Raw genomic sequence first — 17,665 nt, forward strand, 5'->3', positions numbered from 1 at the left:
ACAAGTAACTGTTTACAGACTAACAGGAATCGAGTACTGGATTTGTCAGCAGAGACCCTTTCTTGGTACTTTTGTCTTGGTTCTGATGGGTACAAGTCCTGCAGCTCAGCTGGCTTTCATTCTCCTTTAAAGCATCCCTTACATTAAAAAGTGTTCTCTAACCCATCACTCATCTTGTCTTTAATAGTTAAACCTGAACGCCGGCCTTCCCTTCAGTCTTGCACAATTTTATAGGTTCCTCTCCTATTCTAAAATTACTTACTCTGATTTTATTGCGCACTGTGAGCATCTCACATTGTGCATTGGAAGCTTCAATAGGTCATTATCTAGGCCTTTCCTGCCCAGCTTGACTGTAACTGTATTGGATTTTAGTTATTTTATTCATGAAGGCTCAGCAACACATGTGGCTGATACCTAGGGTGGTCTGCGTGTGCAGTGCTCACTCCCAGATATGTGCAAAAGCAGCCAGGCACACAGAAAAATTCAACCCTCTGGCTCAAAGGAAATTATGGGGGTTGCCTTTTTCTTTATTTATTGCCAAGTAACTTGAATAAGGCTAAGGGAGCTGTGGGGTACTCCAGAGCATTGAACAGTAATACTAGGACACTCTTCTCTCTGCAGCCACTTCTTAGAACAGTCCCCTCAATAATAGCTCACAAAATGGACAGCACTGGAACACCATAAGCAATGTTTCAGGACAGGAAACCCTTAGCATAGTGGAAACCTGCCTGTGTTACATCAGAGGGGGGCGGGGTCACCCATACGTCACGGGGAAGCCCGGGTTTCCCCTTGTGTCAGGTGTCGGGTGGCCCCGCTCTCCGCATATAACAAAAGTCAGGCCGCCGGAATCCCCGCAGTGTCTCCTCCGTGGAGACAGAAGATGGATGGATTTGTTGCGCTGATTCAGATCAGCCACCGCTGGACCCCGGAGAGATGATCGTCCGTCGCTGGATAGCAAGAGTGGATTACCACCGCTGGAATCTTTTTTTAATTTTTTTTTATTTTTAATAAAGGAATTTTTCAAAAGTGTGTTTGTCTTATTTAACTATTTTTTACACTTTCTTTGTGAAATGGAAGGGGGTACTTTTGTACCCCCTTACAATTTCAAGCAGGGGGGCAGGATCTGGGGGTCCCCTTGTTAAAGGGGGCTTTCAGATTCTAATAAGCCCCCCACCCGCAGACCCCCACAACCACCGCTCAGGGTTGTGGGGATGAGGCCCTTGTCCCCATCAACATGGGGACATGGTGCTTTGAGGGGTCACAGACCCCCAAAGCATCCTCCCAATGTTGAGGGCATGTGGCCTGGTACGGTTCAGGAGGGGGGGGCGCTCTCTTGTCCCCCCCTCTTTTCCTGCGGCCTGCCTGGTTGCGTGCTCGGATAAAGGGTCTGGTATGGATTTTTAGGGGGACCCCACGTCAATTTTTTTTTTATTTGACACGGGGTTCCCCTTAATATCCATACCAGACCTGAAGGGTCTGGTATGGATATTTAGGGGGAACCCCACATCATTTTTTTTTTAATTTGACGCAGGGTTCCCCTTAATATCCATACCAGTCCTGAAGGACCTGGTAATTGAATTTGGGGGACCCCCACGTTTTTTTATTTATTTATTTATTTATTTATTTATTTAATCAATGACTTTCAATGAGTGTTCTCTGTATTACGGAGCCGACAATTCATAATTCCTGCATAAATGACACTTTGTGCAGGAACAGTTCTAAGCACCAGAAACATGCGCCCCTTCACAGGCATACTATAGACACCACCCCCCCCCCCCCCCCCATTTAAAGGAATATTACACTTTTATTGTTTCACTTTAATCATTATTAAAATCACTGCTCCCGAAAAAACTGCCATTTTTAAAACTTTTTTTTGCATTGATACATGTCCCCTGGGGCAGGACCCGGGTCCCCAAACACTTTTTAGGACAATAACTTGCAGAATCTTTTCTCTCTGTCAAATCTTTTTTCTCTGTCGAATATTTTCTCTATATAATCTTGGACTAATAGAGGTAAGGTTAGGCACATTCGACCACAGGTTCTATAGACACAGATTGTTATTGTCAGAGTCACGTCGAATCTCCTATTCTATCTCGAACTGTTGTAACAACGAAAACGAAAATAAAGCATTTATTTATGTCAGATCTTTCATTTTTCGGATTCTGTGCTTTCGTTATCGTTTGTTAAAACGAAAACGAAAATAGCTGAAATTCGGACGAAAATGCATTCGGACGAAAACGAATGCACATGTCTAGAAGAAATCACTTATTACCAGATGACCATGATCCCCGTTACAGAGGATCAGGGAAAACATGTATTGTAAAACACAGCTTAATTTCAATATGCAGTGAGTCCATTCAAAATTCTTAAGATCGCCTCATTAGCATTCAGACCAAAGCGTAGGTACATGTGGTACATATAAAATATCAATGCTCCAATAGTGTAAAACCTTTTTATTTAAATGTATTAAAAGAAGCAAAGTATCACACTTACAAATAGTTGTGTCAATAAAAGCCTGAAGTCTGATGTGTTGGGTGGCGCACGATCAGACAAACCCATCCTTCTGGGAATACAAACAGTAGCACATCAGGTGACATCAGCGTGACGCTCCTCCCTACGCATTTCATAATAGATTACGTCATCCAGGGATGATGCTGTACCCAAACATAATGTATCTCCTTTTTTCCCCTCAAATAAAACTTTCTTTTGGTGGTATTTGATCAATATTTTTTTTACTTTTTGCAATAATAAATATCCCCCCAAAATAATATAAAAAAACAATTTCTTCCTCAGTTTAGACTGATATATATTTTACATATTTTTAATAAAAAAAAAATTGCAATAAGCGTATATTGATTGGTTTGCACAAAGGCTATAAAAATATAGAATAGATTTATGGCATTTTTTTTTTTTACTAGTAATGGAGGTGATCTGCGCTTTTTAGTGGGACTGTAACATTACAGCGGACATATCGGACACTTTTTTGGGACCATTGACATTTATACAGTTCCAGCCACTGGCAGGGAAGAGGCAAACACTAGGCGACGATCAAGGGGTTAAGTGTGTTACCTAGGGAGTGTTTCTAACTGTGGGGGGTGGGACTGCCTGGGGGAGGAGACCGATCGTTGCAGCAACAGGAGATCTGTATTTCCTCCCTGGACAGAATGGAGATAACTTCCGCTGGCCACCTGCATTGACTTCAGCAGCACGCGCACCCCCTACAGCTCTTAAAGCGGCCGACGTACAGTTACGGTGATTCGCTCAGGGGAGCCAACCTGCTGCAGTATAACTGCGGCGGCTGGTCCTTAAGTGGTTAAGCACCCATTGATGCATTTCACATCAATTGATGCACCTTTTACATAAACTTGTCCTTGCAGACAAGGGGCAGCAGTAGTAACCATTTGTAAAAATATTGTTTGATACAAATGCAATACCTGTAGGCCTTTTCTGTTACCTATGAAGCCTGGCAAAAATACATTCAATGTTTATTTTCGGACATGTTGGCTTATTTCTGGGCCATGGCAGTTGTTGGGTGTTCATCCCCAAAATCATATGGGCTTTCTGATTCAAAAGCTGCACATACTCTGTACGATACCATTACAGAAAAAGCTCTTCAGTCACATATCTACATCAGGGTTCCCACACTGCTGTAGCCCTTTTCTATCCCATACTCTGATCTACAACAAAATGTCCAGATTATCACTTTAGTTGTCCTCAAATAAAGATCAGGAGCCATTTTGCTGTAGCCCATGACCTGGATATAAATGAAAAAATTTAGACAGTGCTAGCTACAATCTTAAAGCGATACTAAACACACACTGTAATTTACATTGTCCTTTTTACTTCTGTATGTGGATGATGACACTGTAATTATTTTAATTAAAAAAAACATCTAAGTACCTTTTTCCTGATTGATATATAGCTGTCACATGACCTAACTCTTTCCCAGACTTACTGTAGGGAAGCATAAGCAGGAGGAGATTCTCGTACTCGGCTGCTGGTCACATGTTAAAAAAAACAGCCTTTGGAATACAGCGTAAAAATAAATAATATCATTAAACTTTTTTAAATTCTCATAAAAATATATATTTGAAAGAAAGTCTTTATTATTTTGTGAAAATAACATGGTATGGGTGGATTCCTGCCAGTCACAGGCTCCTATACCCTGTGTCTTAGAATAAGAGGGAGGTGAAGCCTCCATCAATCCACATGTGACTTCCTGCCCCCATTGTCTTTAGCAGGTTAGTGGGCATGGAGGAGAAGGGAGTGAGCTGTCATTTACCACTGTTTATACACCCACATTTGTGACTATATAGTCACATGGGCTGCTATGATGGGCAGATGTGATAGGGAGGTAATGGTCAGCATAGAAACTCACTGAAAACTGAGCATGTGCAGAGTTGCCACCAACAGCTGCAAAATTCCTAGCCAAATTGGGCATGTGATCAGAAAGGGAAGACAGAGAGCAGCAGTTTCAACCATTTTTTTTTGTAGAATACAGAAAACAAATCTCATAGTGACTGAGTGAGCACGAACAGTATGTAATACACCATTTATTGATTGTTTAATATGATGTGGATTTAGTAAGGGCCGGTTCACACTGCGACGCGAGGCGAGGCGACACGGCTCGCCTCGCCTCGCTCCCGCAAGTCGCCCCCATTCATGACTGTGGAACCGTTCTGAGAGGAGCGACTCGAGTCGCTCCGACTCAGAAAAAAGGTTCCTGTACTACTTCGGGGCGACTTCGGGGGCGACTTGCATTGACTTCTATGCAGAAGTCCTCTGCAAGTCGCCGCTGAGCTCCCCGCAAGTCGCGGCGAGGTAAGTCGGAGACGCCTCGCCGCGGCTCGCTGTGTGAACCGGCCCTTACACTTTAAGCAATATACAATACTGTGTAAACTTCAAATATTATGCAATAATGTATACAATTTAACAAATAAATAAATAAAAACAGACCAATACATAGCCAAATAAAGTGCAATCAAATAAAGTAACAAGATATTTTAAACAAAGGACATGTGATTCTCCAGTTCATCATTTAATCCTTCTGAAACTGTGCAAAAAGTGTATGAATATTCTTCTTCTATTCTCCTAAATCCTAAGGGTCCCATGTAAAAATAACTATTGATAAAATCACCAGAGCAATAGGTAAGCCACCAAAATGTGCAAAGAAGGAGCAGAAGAAAAGTCACAAGCAAAACCTCTTGCTTCAATCCACCACAAGCAGGTTATCACCACCACCAAATACTCCAAAAACTCACCAAATTTTCTGGTATCTGTTAAAAATAGCAAATAGCGCATACATTCAGAAAATTGCCTAACTTGTACTCATGTTGTACTCCCAGCATTAATTTGCTTCCCATAAAACCAGCTCACATCATGATTACGGTGAAGGAAGAAAGGAAAAGGCCTTCATGGTGTAAAACTGGCAATTTAATAATAAAAAAAGAAGTTACACCAAACATTTCCATTATTAAGTGTACCGATAGACACTGGTATATCATCCAATATCATAGCTGGCTAGTGTATTTAAAACTACTGAGCCACTTATCTGAATGGGCCAGTTGATGTAAAAGATGAACTTAGGCCAGCAAATTTAACCACTTCAATACAGGGCACTTAAACACCTTCCTGCCCAGACCAATTTTCAGCTTTCAGCGCTGTCGCACTTTGAATGACAATTGCGCGGTCATGCTACACTGTACCCAAATGAAATTTTTATCATTTTTTTCCCACAAATAGAGCTTTCTTTTGGTGGTATTTGATCACCTCTACGGTTTTTATTTTTTGCGCTACAAATAAAAAAGTACCGAAAATTTTGAAAAAAAAAATGTTTTTTTTTGTTTCAGTTTCAAAACTTTGTAAATAAGTATGTTTTCTCCTTCACTGATGGGCACTGATGGGGCTACACTGATGGGCACTGATAAGGTGGCACTGATGGGCACCAATGTGGCACCAATGAAGTGGCACTGATAGGCGGCACTGATGAGCGACACGGATGGGCGACACGGATGGGCGACACGGATGGGCGACACGGATGGGCGACACGGACGGACACTGATAGGTGGCACAAATTGGCACTGATAGCTGGCACGGATGGGCGGCACGGATGGGCATGGATAGGCGGCACAGGTGGGCATAGATAGGCGGCACAGGTGGGCATAGATAGGCGGCACAGGTGGGCACTCATAGGCGGCACAGGTGGGCACTCAGGCGGCACAGGTGGGCACTCAGGCGGCACAGGTGGGCACTCAGGCGGCACAGGTGGGCACTCATAGGCGGCACAGGTGGGCACTCATAGGCGGCATCGGTGTTATAGTAATGGATGCCAATCAGTGCCAAACAATAATGCATGCCAATCAGTGATGCCCATTGTGGCCACTGATTGGCATCCATTATGGGCACTGATTGGCACCCATTGTGCTGACTGGCACCCTGGTGGTCTAGGGAGGATTATGGATTGTTATTACCTTTTCCCTGGTGGTCTAGTGGTGTCCCTGGTGGTCCAGTGTGGGCATCCTCGGGGGGGCTGTGCTGATAATCGATCAGCACAGACCCCCCCTGTCAGAGGAGCAGCCGATCGGCTCTCCTCTACTCGCGTCTGACAGACGCGAGTGAGGGAAAGCCGATCACCGGCTCTTCCCATTTACACTGTGATCAGCCGTGATTGGACACGGCTGATCACATGGTAAAGAGTCTCCGTCGGAGACTCTTTACCGAGATCGTAGTTGCCGGGTGTCAGACTGACACCCCGCAACAACGATCGCCGCGATGCGCGCCCCCGGGGGCGCGCAGCGGCTTATTATCCTAATCACATCATATGACGTCCGGTTAGGATAATGAAACCACTTTGCCGCCGTCAATTTGTAATAGGGCGGGCGGCAAGTGGTTAAAACGGGTTGCAGGAAAGAAATTTGCTTGTTTCCCCCAAACGGTGTTGATGCAGGAATCTCTCCTGCCGGGTCATTGTCTTCTCCTGGCGGGGGGGGGGGGTGGGGGAAGCCATCTCTCCTGGGAGAAGACAGTGATTATCGATAGGGGCTATAACAGCCACTACCAATAATCGGAAGAGAATCCAGCTGGCTGGTTGTACACAAGTTAATAGATTGATCAACTTGGTACATTCAGCCTGCCCATTGTTCAGCAGGAACTGGCGGAGATTCGAACCGTGTATGGCTGGCCTTAGCCTTTAATTATAAGCCTTCTGATTAGGTGCCAATTTTTCTGTTACTGGAGAACTTATTAACAGCCAAAACTGATGTTTGGATCCAGCAACTCAACCTCAGAGATCTCAGTTGCTGAGACATATCCAGTAGCAACATCTACCAAAAAACAAAAATATATTTTTTGGGGGTGAATTGATCCTTTAATGCGGCTTAGCGGCTGTGACAAGATCTCTCTGAAGCACATTATGCAGCATAACACACCTTACGCTTGTGGCAAACAGTTAAAGAACATCAATAAATCTTCTTCCAAAACCACCCACTTCATCCACCAGCAGAACATTTCATCATCCTCGTCTAAGCATATTTTATTTACGCCAATGCTTTAATCCAATAAGAATGAGTGAATCGATGGGAAAACTAATTGATTTTCTGCCCAAGTAAATAATTTATGGGTGTCTTTTTAACGATAAATGAGAGAGTAATTTTAATCTAACTGGCTGGACGTGTCTTGGGCTTCTCGATCAACATCAGGTCTTGTCATCTGCCTCACAACAGTCTGTTCAGAATTTGAGGCCTGAAGGGCCTCAGTACCACACAGGATGTGGCCTGGTTCTTAATTCTTCCATAAGGTAACCACCATGTTGCTCATATTTCTACTCCACAGTTTTATTAACCAGAACGTACCTGCACATTTGTTAGCGATGTATACATTTAAATGCTAATCGAGCGTTGCAAGTAGCAGAACCTGCCATGAATTTTTCATTTTTTTCATTTTTTTATCCTTGACTTTTCATTCTTTATGTTAGACATTTCCTGAGTTGAATAACATCCAGGAACTTGTTTTTCTAATTAGGTATAAATATCTGCCCCGAGGGAAAGCAGCACATCTAATTTCCCGACTTCCTTCTAGTGTTCAAATAATTTTCAGAATTAATGCCTCAACTCCTACACCTGCATTTATGACTGAAATATATTTTCTCTTTTCAGGGAAAGAAATGTGCTTTATAACCCATGGGCTCGTTACTCCAGAACCTAGGGTGCTAGAAAGACTAATATTTTCCCTGTCAAGGAGAAGGAAGTAGATTTGTGGCAGCCTCAAAGTATTAAAGGAGAAATGCACCCTAAACTAGTTCATTAGCTTTGGATTGAGAATAATTAGGACGTCCATTTTCTAGAGCTATACCTACTTCTGAGGGCTCATTGTAAAACCGTAGCAATTACTTTCTCATATATTCTCCTTTTTTGGTCTATAATGCTGTGTACACACCACCAAACTTTCCGGCAGACTAGATCCGACAGTCTTCCAGACGGATTTTCGGCAGACTTCCAACGGACTTTCCACACACAATCACACCAAAGTCCAACGGATTAGACCATGATGACGTATTACCGGACTAGAATAAGGAAGTTCATAGCCAGTAGCCCTAGCGTCGTTTTTTTTGTCTGTTAAGCCGCGTACACACGGGCGGACTGTATGGCCAACTTAGTCCGTCAGACAATCCGACGGACAGTCCGTCCTACTTTCGAATGAACGGACTTGACCACACACGATGAACAAACAGTCCGTCGAAAAGCTTGCGCGATGGCGTGTACAGCACGTACGACAGGACTAGAAATAGGACGTCCAATACACAGCAATGCAACCTTCCGCCGTGTAAATCCTTTCTGAGCATGCGCCATAATTAGTCCGTCCAACTAGCCTACTCACGAGCGGATTGTCCGCTGAAACCAAAGTCTGACGGACAATATTACGGAAATTCCGAAATACTTAGTCCGCCAGACTGCACGCTGAAAAAGTCAGCTGAAGCCCACACACGAGCGGACTGTCCGCTGAAATGTGTTTCGACGGACTAAGTTGGCCAGACAGTCCGCCCGTGTGTACGCGGCTTTAGACTAGCATACAGACGACTGGATTTTTCGACCGGACTCGAGTCCGTCGGAAAGGTTAGAAACATGTTCTAAATCGAAAGTCCGTCTGATTTTTCAACAGCAAAGGTCAGATTAAGCCCACACGGTCAAATTGTCTGATGGATTTGTTCCGTCGGACCTTTGCTGTCGAAAAGTCCGGCTGTGTGCACACAACATTAGGGTTCATTTACACTTGCTTGAAAATGTGGCATTGGCTTTGCTTTGTTTTGGAGGTATTGCAGGTATGAGATATCCCAGGATGCACTGGGAAACCAACAAACTAACCAGAAAGACATCATCAGCAGTCACTTCCAGTTCATGTGTGTATATTCTGGAAGTGTCTGGTGCAGACATCATATCTGGTCTGGTAAGCAGCGAGGAGCAGCAGGATGGTGAGCAGGGCCCAGACTGGAGCAGAGCAACTTGCAGACGGCACACATGGTGTGCAACATGGGAATGATATAGCAGAAGGTGAGTGGGGCCAGAGAGAGAGGATTGAGCGGCAGAAGATCAGCAAAGCTGGGGGACAAGAGCAGGAGAAACTAGCAGATGTTACACGCAGTGAGCAGCGTGGGAGCAATATAGCAGGAGGTGAATGGGCACTGGAGAGAGGGGAGGATCAGCAAAATAAAGAAACAGCAGAACTGGGGGTTACAACTCAGCAAGTATTAGCAAAGCTGTGGGTCCTACTTAGCGGGGCCTCAGCAGAGCGGCGGGGAACTACTGAGCAGGGGATCTGCTGAATGAGGGCACTAATAAGCTACGAACTTACTGAACAGGGATATTAATGAGTTGGGAATCTGCTGAGTGGGGGTACTACTGAGCTGGGGTTCTACTGGGCCCTTTTAGAACAAATAGAAAATTAACACACACAGGGCATTTGCCGAACTTCATTATGGCCTCTTTCACACAGATGAAAAACGGACATACATGTATCTCTATACGATAGCGGAGGTTAGCGGGTGAGGATTATCATCCGCTAACCTCGGCTATCGTATAGGCAGAGTCGCCCCCCCCCAGTCCATTCCAGGCCCCCCACGCCAATTATTATTTTTTTTTTTAATGGCGTGGTGTCCCCCACAAAATCAATACCAGAGTGTAGCAGGCATGTTGTAATGAAATATCTCCTTTTGACAACAAGATGGAGACAGAGAGATGCTGACTGGACCTTCCAGGAAACAGAGAGAACACTGGAAAAAAGGGGGGTTTCAGGAAGTGCTAAAGGGCACAGAAGTGAGGGGTGTACTAAGGTAAAAGAGAGATAGAGTGCTGACAGGAGACAGTGGAGAGGAGATTGCTTAAAAGAGAGGGAGATACCAAGGCAAAAAAACATCCTTTGCTGGGACACAGTGACACTTAACAGTGAGGAGAGGAGGAGTGTGTGAGGGGAAGGAACTGAGGTGCCAGAGTGAGGAGAGAGACACACACTGATACTAGGGACTGTGTGCCCCAACAGAGGAGGAGGGATATCCTGAAGCCTGGAAAAAAAGAGTCTGTGAGGAGAATAAGGAAAGTGGTCAGAGGAGAGAGAGAGGGATAGAGAAAGAGAGTGTGGTGAGGTAACAGGTGTGAGGTATACCGATGAGACTGAGAGAGAGAGACTCTGGCAGCATCATTGAGGGAGAAAGCCAAGCTTTTCCAGAGACTGCCAGGAGAGTGTTGCCTGGAGACGGAGGAGTGAGGATGCCTGAGGGGAGCCAGGAGCAGAGACAGCCACTTGGTCCACTACTATTTAGTCCATGGATCCTACTCAGCAGCCAAGCACCACACAACTCTACAGAGATGACCCACGCTTTTCAGGGATCGAGATACCCATCCAGGTATTGGGTTGGCCGATGCCTGTTCACCTTGCGAGTTTCTCTACCAGTCATCTCGATCAACCATCAACAAGAGATCCAGTGCTTTACAACATTGCTAGTGGCATCAGGAGCCTGAACCAGCACCTGGGACTATTGTTGTGTCATTGCACAGAGGACCGGTGAGCGGGTGTAAACCCAACATCCTTCTTGACACCATACTGACACTGCATGCACACATTAATTTCCCTTTTTAGTGTCACGGGATGCTTGATTGGAGCTGCCATCTCTAGTAGTTTGCCCTTTTAAATCTCTACCTCACGGAACATTCTAGAGGACTACTTCTCCATGCAAGCTTGTTTAAACCTTTCTTAAAACAAAGGCCCCAACGTTTGCTAGCAGAAGACACTAGTATTCTTCACCTCAGGACCTGCAACATTACAGAACTGTGCCTGCCTAATGTACTTGTATAACCCTTTTCTTTTTGTTGTGTGTTTGCCTCTCAAAAGTGTTTACGGCCCAAAAGGAGCTGAGAGTCTTCTCGTTTCCTTCTCAGCACCTGTGTTAAGTGCATATAGATTACTACCCTTTCTATACCTGCAGTTGTTAAATAATGAAGCTTGTCTTTCTAATGTATTAGTTACTTGTAGCAAGGTTTAACAGTGTTGTAAGTTTCTATATGCTTTAAATCATGCTAATATATTCAACTTGTTTATCACTACAAGGTGTGTGTCTATTTTTGGTGATAATCCACAGCCAGGATAACAATATTTACCACATGTGTACTTAAATGTGTTTGCAGCCATTTTATTTATCAAGTGTGTCAGAGGGGCTGAGGTTATTCTTGGATTTGAGGCGGAGATCAGAGAATCCAAATTCACCAAGCGGCTCCTTTGGGGTGGCTATATAACAGATGGTAGACAGCAGACAACAACACAACAGAGGAAGACAGCAACAGAAGAACAGTGGGTAACAGCTGGTGAGGAAGAACACCATGGTGGTGGGAGAGAAGGCATCGGGGAAGATGGCAGTGGGAGGAGAAGACACTGGGAGAAGACAAAGCTATTTATAAAAGACTTGTCAAAAAACACATTTCACTGCCTTTATGGTGAATTGGTAGGGGTAGTATGTACCCGATACCCATTCACATGGGGGGGCAGGATCTGGGGGCCCACAGACCCCAACAACCACTGGCCAGGGTTGTCGGGAAGAGCCCCTTGTCCCCATCAACATGGAGGCAAGGTTCTTTGGGGTGGGGGGCGCACACAGCAGGGCATGCGGCTTGGTATGGTTCAGGAAGAAGGGGCACCCACTTCTAGGATAAGGGTCTGGTATGATTTTTTTTGGCATTTTGGCATGGGGGCACATGGGGGGGATCCCACAACTTTTTTTGCATTTCTTTTTTTTGCCAGCAATTTTTTTTTATACACTCTGCTGACAGCTGATGACTCATCAGTTGTTAAGGACATGGCAACCAGCTTCCCGGCCCCCTCCTTAGCAACCAGCTATATATAGTGTTTGAAGTTTAGTTCAGTCACTTATTTTTTTTTGTTAAAAACAGATGTGAAAACAGATGTAAATATTGACAAATCCCTATCCATATTTGATCTGCTTTTTTACAAAAAAAAAAAGCGTGACTGAACTGAACAAAAAAATGGAACATCTGTGTGAAAGGGGCCTAAAGGAGTTGTAAAGACAGAAGGATTTTTTATCTTCTATGCATTAAGATAAAAAGCCTTCTGTGTGTAGCAGCCCCCCAATACTTACCTAAGACTCCTCTCTGTCCAGCAATGTCCACAAATTCCTCGGCTGTCTGGGGCTCTCCCCCCTGATTGGCTGAGACACAGTAGCAGCGCCAATAGGTCCCGCAGCTGTCAATCAAAAACAGTTAGCCAATCAGAGGAGAGAGGGGCTGAATGCTAGCTCTGTGTCTGAATGGACAAATTGCTTGCTTGGGGGCACTCAACAGGAGTGAGGGGCAAGGAGCACTGAAGAGGGACCCGAGAAGAGGATGATCCAGGCTGCCCTGTGCAAAACCAACTACACAGTGCATATGTTTGTTATTTAAAAAAAAAAAAAAAAAACAACAAGACTTTACAATCACTTCAAATAAGCATTAGAGAAGGATCAGAGAAGGAGCCAAAACACATCAAAAAAGCATGCTGAAGCAGTAGGTGCTTTATTGTGTGTTAAAGTTGAAGAAAATGTAAATTAACCCCCTTAAAGTTTAAGTAAACACCCCCCCCCCCCCCATCGTTTTCAGCCAAGGAAGCTGCCATCTTTGCCTATGTTTAATCTACAACTGCCTTGGTGCTGCACATGATATCAGTTATGACACTGGATGGTTTGACAGTTTGGCTGGGAGATAAGAAATGCAGTTTAAACTCTATACTTTGAACATCTGTAGAGGAGAGTGGGCTGCACATTATCAGGTACAACTTATGAAGGATAATTTGTTTAATCTCTGTGCGTCAGTCACTTCACTGGGTATATGTAATGCCACGTACACATGGTTGGAATTTCGGCCAGCAAAAGACCGATAAGAGCTTTTCGTCAGAAAAGGCGACCGTGTGTATGCTCCATCGGAATTTTGCTGGCCGAATTTCCACCAGCAAAAGACTGAGAGCAGGTTCTCAATTTTTCAGACGGAAAAAGTTTCTATCGGAAATTCCGATTGTGTGTATGCAATTCCGACACGCAAAAACACACGCATGCCCTGATTCAACTACGAGACGAAAGCTATTGGCAACTGGTTATTGAACTTCCCTTTTCTAGTCCCGCCATATGTGTTGTACATCAACGCATTATTGGCGGTCAGAGTTTAATGTGACCGTGTGTATGCAAGAAAGCTTGAAGCGAAATCCCGTCTGAATTTTGTCGGGAAAACCATCAGAACTTTTTCCGACCAAAATTCAGATCGTGTGTACATGGCATAAGGGTTTACAACCACTGAACAGTATAAATTAGACCTGTTGATCCTGCCAGAAATCCAGAGAGTTCGTAACTTCCTGTAAACACTCTGCTGTACTGATATCTAAAACAGTGTTATCAGCCCGACCCAGTTCACCTCTGTGGGTTACAGAACACACCCTACTTTTATACAGATAAGGAGCAGGGGAGCTGTTCTATAGTCCAAGTAACCTAAGGTGATAACGCTGTCCCTCCATAGATACAGTGGGGTTAATTTACTAAAGGAAAATAGGCTGTTCACTTTTCTATTGCAGTAATCTGCAAGGAAAATTTTAAAGAATGCAGTTAAAGTCCTAACAGCATCAACAGACCTGAAATATTGATCATCTGATATCTGCATTTACAATATGGGGTGACAATCTGGTTATCTTCTGAAGCATTATTGAATTTCCAACTTTCAAGGAGAAGCATAGCACTATGGTCAGCCTATGCATGCTTCAACACCAATGGGTAGGAATATGGGAAACAAATGTTAAAATATAGATATGCTCACTCACCTTTCTCTTGTTGGTGGGGCTCACATATAGATAGCTGAGAACAGTCTTCAGCCCCACCTTCTCATTGAACTTTTCATAGGTTGTCCCATAATCTGTTGACCTGGAGAAATAAAAAACACATTTCTTTTGGTGCCTTTTATGTTAAGAAAAATCTAACCAAAATCAAATCCAAATAATAAAAGTGTAATATGATATCTCTTAATATCAACAGCACAACTTTGACAAACCTTCTGTATCATTCAATAAAGAGTCCTTCTTCTCAAAGTGGTCCTATAATCAAAAAATATATTTCATGATGAGTGCAGCATGCTTAGTAATGTGTCAGCGCAACACCATTGAATGTGTATTTCATTTCAAAGTTATGGTTTCCAACCAGCAAGTGGAACACCAAACTATTTCTCATGGGATTACCAGGCTAATCCTCACTGCTTTGCTGAAAAATATATTACTTAGCGCTTCTAAATTTAGGTGCCAACTAGGTATGTCAGGAGTGCTGCCCTGTGTACCATATTTTTGTGCTTTTGTTTCCATGAGGTGCAGGGGCAGCCACCATCAGCATAGAAGTGAACAAAGCTTACTAAGGGCATCAATCAGAAGGGGACAGAAGTTTGCCTACCTCTACATTTGCTCCACCTCCCACCCACTGGCATGCTGCCACAGCCACGCTGTTGTGAAGACCACCAGGCAGTACCCTAATGAGAATGAAGGGGTTGAGGACTCTGATGTGAAAGGAAGGGGAGAGGGGCTTAGGAATCTGATGTGGTAAAGGCATGGGTGAAAACACTGATGTGAAAGAAGGGGCTGAGGACTCTGATATGAAAAGAGCACAGAATAACAACTTAGGGACTCTAAAGCCCCATACACACTATCAGTTTTTCTGCTGAGTTTTTCCATCAGATTTACCAAAACCATGTAGTGCAAGGGCCTGCCCGATTGCATACATATTGGAACTCCTAAGGTTCGACCTCATATTATATGTTTTTGGTAAATCTGAAGGAAAAACTTAACAGAAAACCTGATAGTGTGTATGGGGCTTTAAGCTGTATTCACACCTGAGCGTATAGTTTAGGCAGTTTTTTATGGCATTTTTCTGATGTTTTTTTAAGGCATTTTTGCAGAGTTTTTGCAGCATTTTTTTTACAGGCGTTTTGACATCCAAAGGTCACCAATGTAAAACGCCTGTAATCTGCCTAAAAAGAAGTTCATGTTCTTTTTTGAGCTTCAGGAAACAGAACACTCAGATGTGAACAGGAGCTATTTAAATTCATGAGATTTTGCTTGATGGGCATTTTGGAACTTTTGAGATGAGCATTTTACAAGCTGAAAACACTCAGGTATGAATGCAGCTTAATATGAAGGGGGGTGGGGGGGGGAGCTGAGTACTCTATTGTGAAAAGATGACTCTGACATGAAAGGGGGAACTTCTAATATAATCAAGGACTCTGATCTGACCCCACATTGGACTGGGGTGCCTCAAGATTATGCATATTTTAAAGGGTGCTGTGAGAAACGCTTGTTGAGAAAAAATTAATCCTAGGAGTAAATCACTCAAGTTCCTTCCTCTACTTCTCACTCTTTGCTCTGTATAGTTCGCTACAGATTGTCAATTAGAGAGATGCAGTCTGAAAGAAAACATTGCTGGCTTGTCTCTTTGGAAATCCCATATTGCTCTGTGTTATGAGTACAGCTGTAATAAATGTTTGTTAGCAGAAAGACCATTTTGATACAGTATATGTTTTTTTTAAATATGAAACATGAGTTTAAAGCAATTTAAATGTCAGACTCAATCTAATATAGTTTATTTTAAAAGGATTGCTTTGGCAAATCAAACAAGTACAAAATCAATGGAAAAGGCAAGGCAGGGAAAGGAAAATTAAAGGGAGAAGTGGAAAGGTAAAGGAGAGGAGAAGAGAGGGTGAAAGAGAAAGGGAAAGGAAAAGGAAATGGAGAGAAGAGGAGAGGAGAATAGGGGGAGGAGAGAAGAGGAAAAAGGATAATAAACAAGATTGGATGATAGAAGTCAGCATCGCTTCCCCTTATTTAATAAGCAACGTGAACATTCTATTACAAAGTCCATATGCTCCACTCCTTTGGTAAATCAAAATTCCTCGTCTTTCCTGTGGTTCATATGAGGACAGCACAATAAAGAGTTAACAAAGTCTTTGTGTCTGAAGTTGACACTGTGAGTGGTGTACGACTCCCAATGCACAGAGGAGATCTCTTTTTATAGAAGACTTTCTTATCTGATGCTTTCCTGTTTAGCGAAATTAATCGCCTCTTAGGTGTGAGTTCAATTTGGTCCTATGGGGGCCTGAAACATTAATAGCAAAGCGATGGTCTGACTTCTGTGCGATAAGAAGACATTGAAATGCCATGAACAGCCCTCAGAGTACTCGCTTATCTGATCCACTCGGCTTCCAGGAAGACATCTTGGGCTATCCATATCAAAGGCATTTGTTATGCGTTGCAGACGCGCTAATGTTTTTTTCAGACAGATTAGAGTCTCATGAGCCATCTACGTGGTGCTGGGAGGTGAATGGGGTATTATTTCACTTCTATAGCCTTATACCATCATAAATTTACAAAATCATGAAGTCTGTGTCTGACTTTTGGGAGACTTTGCTTTACTTCCTGCCTCAGAATGTAACTGGAAATTTCATAAAAGTGAAGAGACGTCAGACACATTTTCACAAACTGTCACTGAGACAAGAAGTAGGGACACTAGGACAAGAAGCAGGGAAAATCATCCCAAATAGGTGGCAGACAGCAATGAAAACCCAAATTAAAGGAATAACCAGAAAATCCATGCATCCAATAAAACTGCCTGTGCATTAGTTCTGGTTTCTGGACTCACCCATTCTTCAGGGGAGCCCAGGAGCACAGTAATTGGTCAAGACAGCTTCACACTGAGGAGATGGAGGAACATCCATTCCTTCATCTCCTCTGTGACAAATTAACTCGGAAGCGATACTCACTTACTGGTGCAGAGCTGTAATACCCTTGCTGTTACAGCCAGGGGAGCAGATAATCAAAGGATGTGAGCTTGTTGACAGTAAGTCCGACCGCATGTATGCTCCAATTGTTGTCTGACTTTCCTCCAACAAATGTTGGCTAGCATGTTCTCAAATTTTCCACCAACAAATGTGTGTTGTCCAATTTTCCGATCGTGTGTACACAAGGGTGTCGGCCAAAAGTCCAAAGTACAAACACGCATGCTCGAAATCAAGGACAAGCCGGAAGCGCTCGGTCTTGTTGTAAAACCAGCGTTCATAATGGAGATATCACATGACTATTGAACTTCCTCTTTATTGGCTCGCCGTATGTCTTG

The 17,665-nt window shown here is 43.5% G+C and overlaps 1 protein-coding gene across 1 annotated transcript in view; it reads right to left on the bottom strand.

Annotated features, from left to right (window-relative positions):
- The window catches only part of SORCS3 (sortilin related VPS10 domain containing receptor 3), a 962,887-nt gene that overhangs the window by 632,084 nt on the left and 313,138 nt on the right, over positions 1-17,665 (bottom strand). The window contains exon 3 of the mRNA XM_077455086.1: positions 14,338-14,437. Coding sequence (XP_077311212.1) covers positions 14,338-14,437 — 100 coding nt within the window. The remainder of the gene's footprint in view (positions 1-14,337; positions 14,438-17,665) is intronic.

This window comes from Lithobates pipiens, unplaced genomic scaffold (genome assembly GCF_037356315.1).
Source record: "Lithobates pipiens isolate NorthernLeopardFrog02 unplaced genomic scaffold, aLitPip1_a1.2 Scaffold_25, whole genome shotgun sequence".
NCBI classification, from domain to species: Eukaryota; Metazoa; Chordata; class Amphibia; order Anura; family Ranidae; genus Lithobates; species Lithobates pipiens.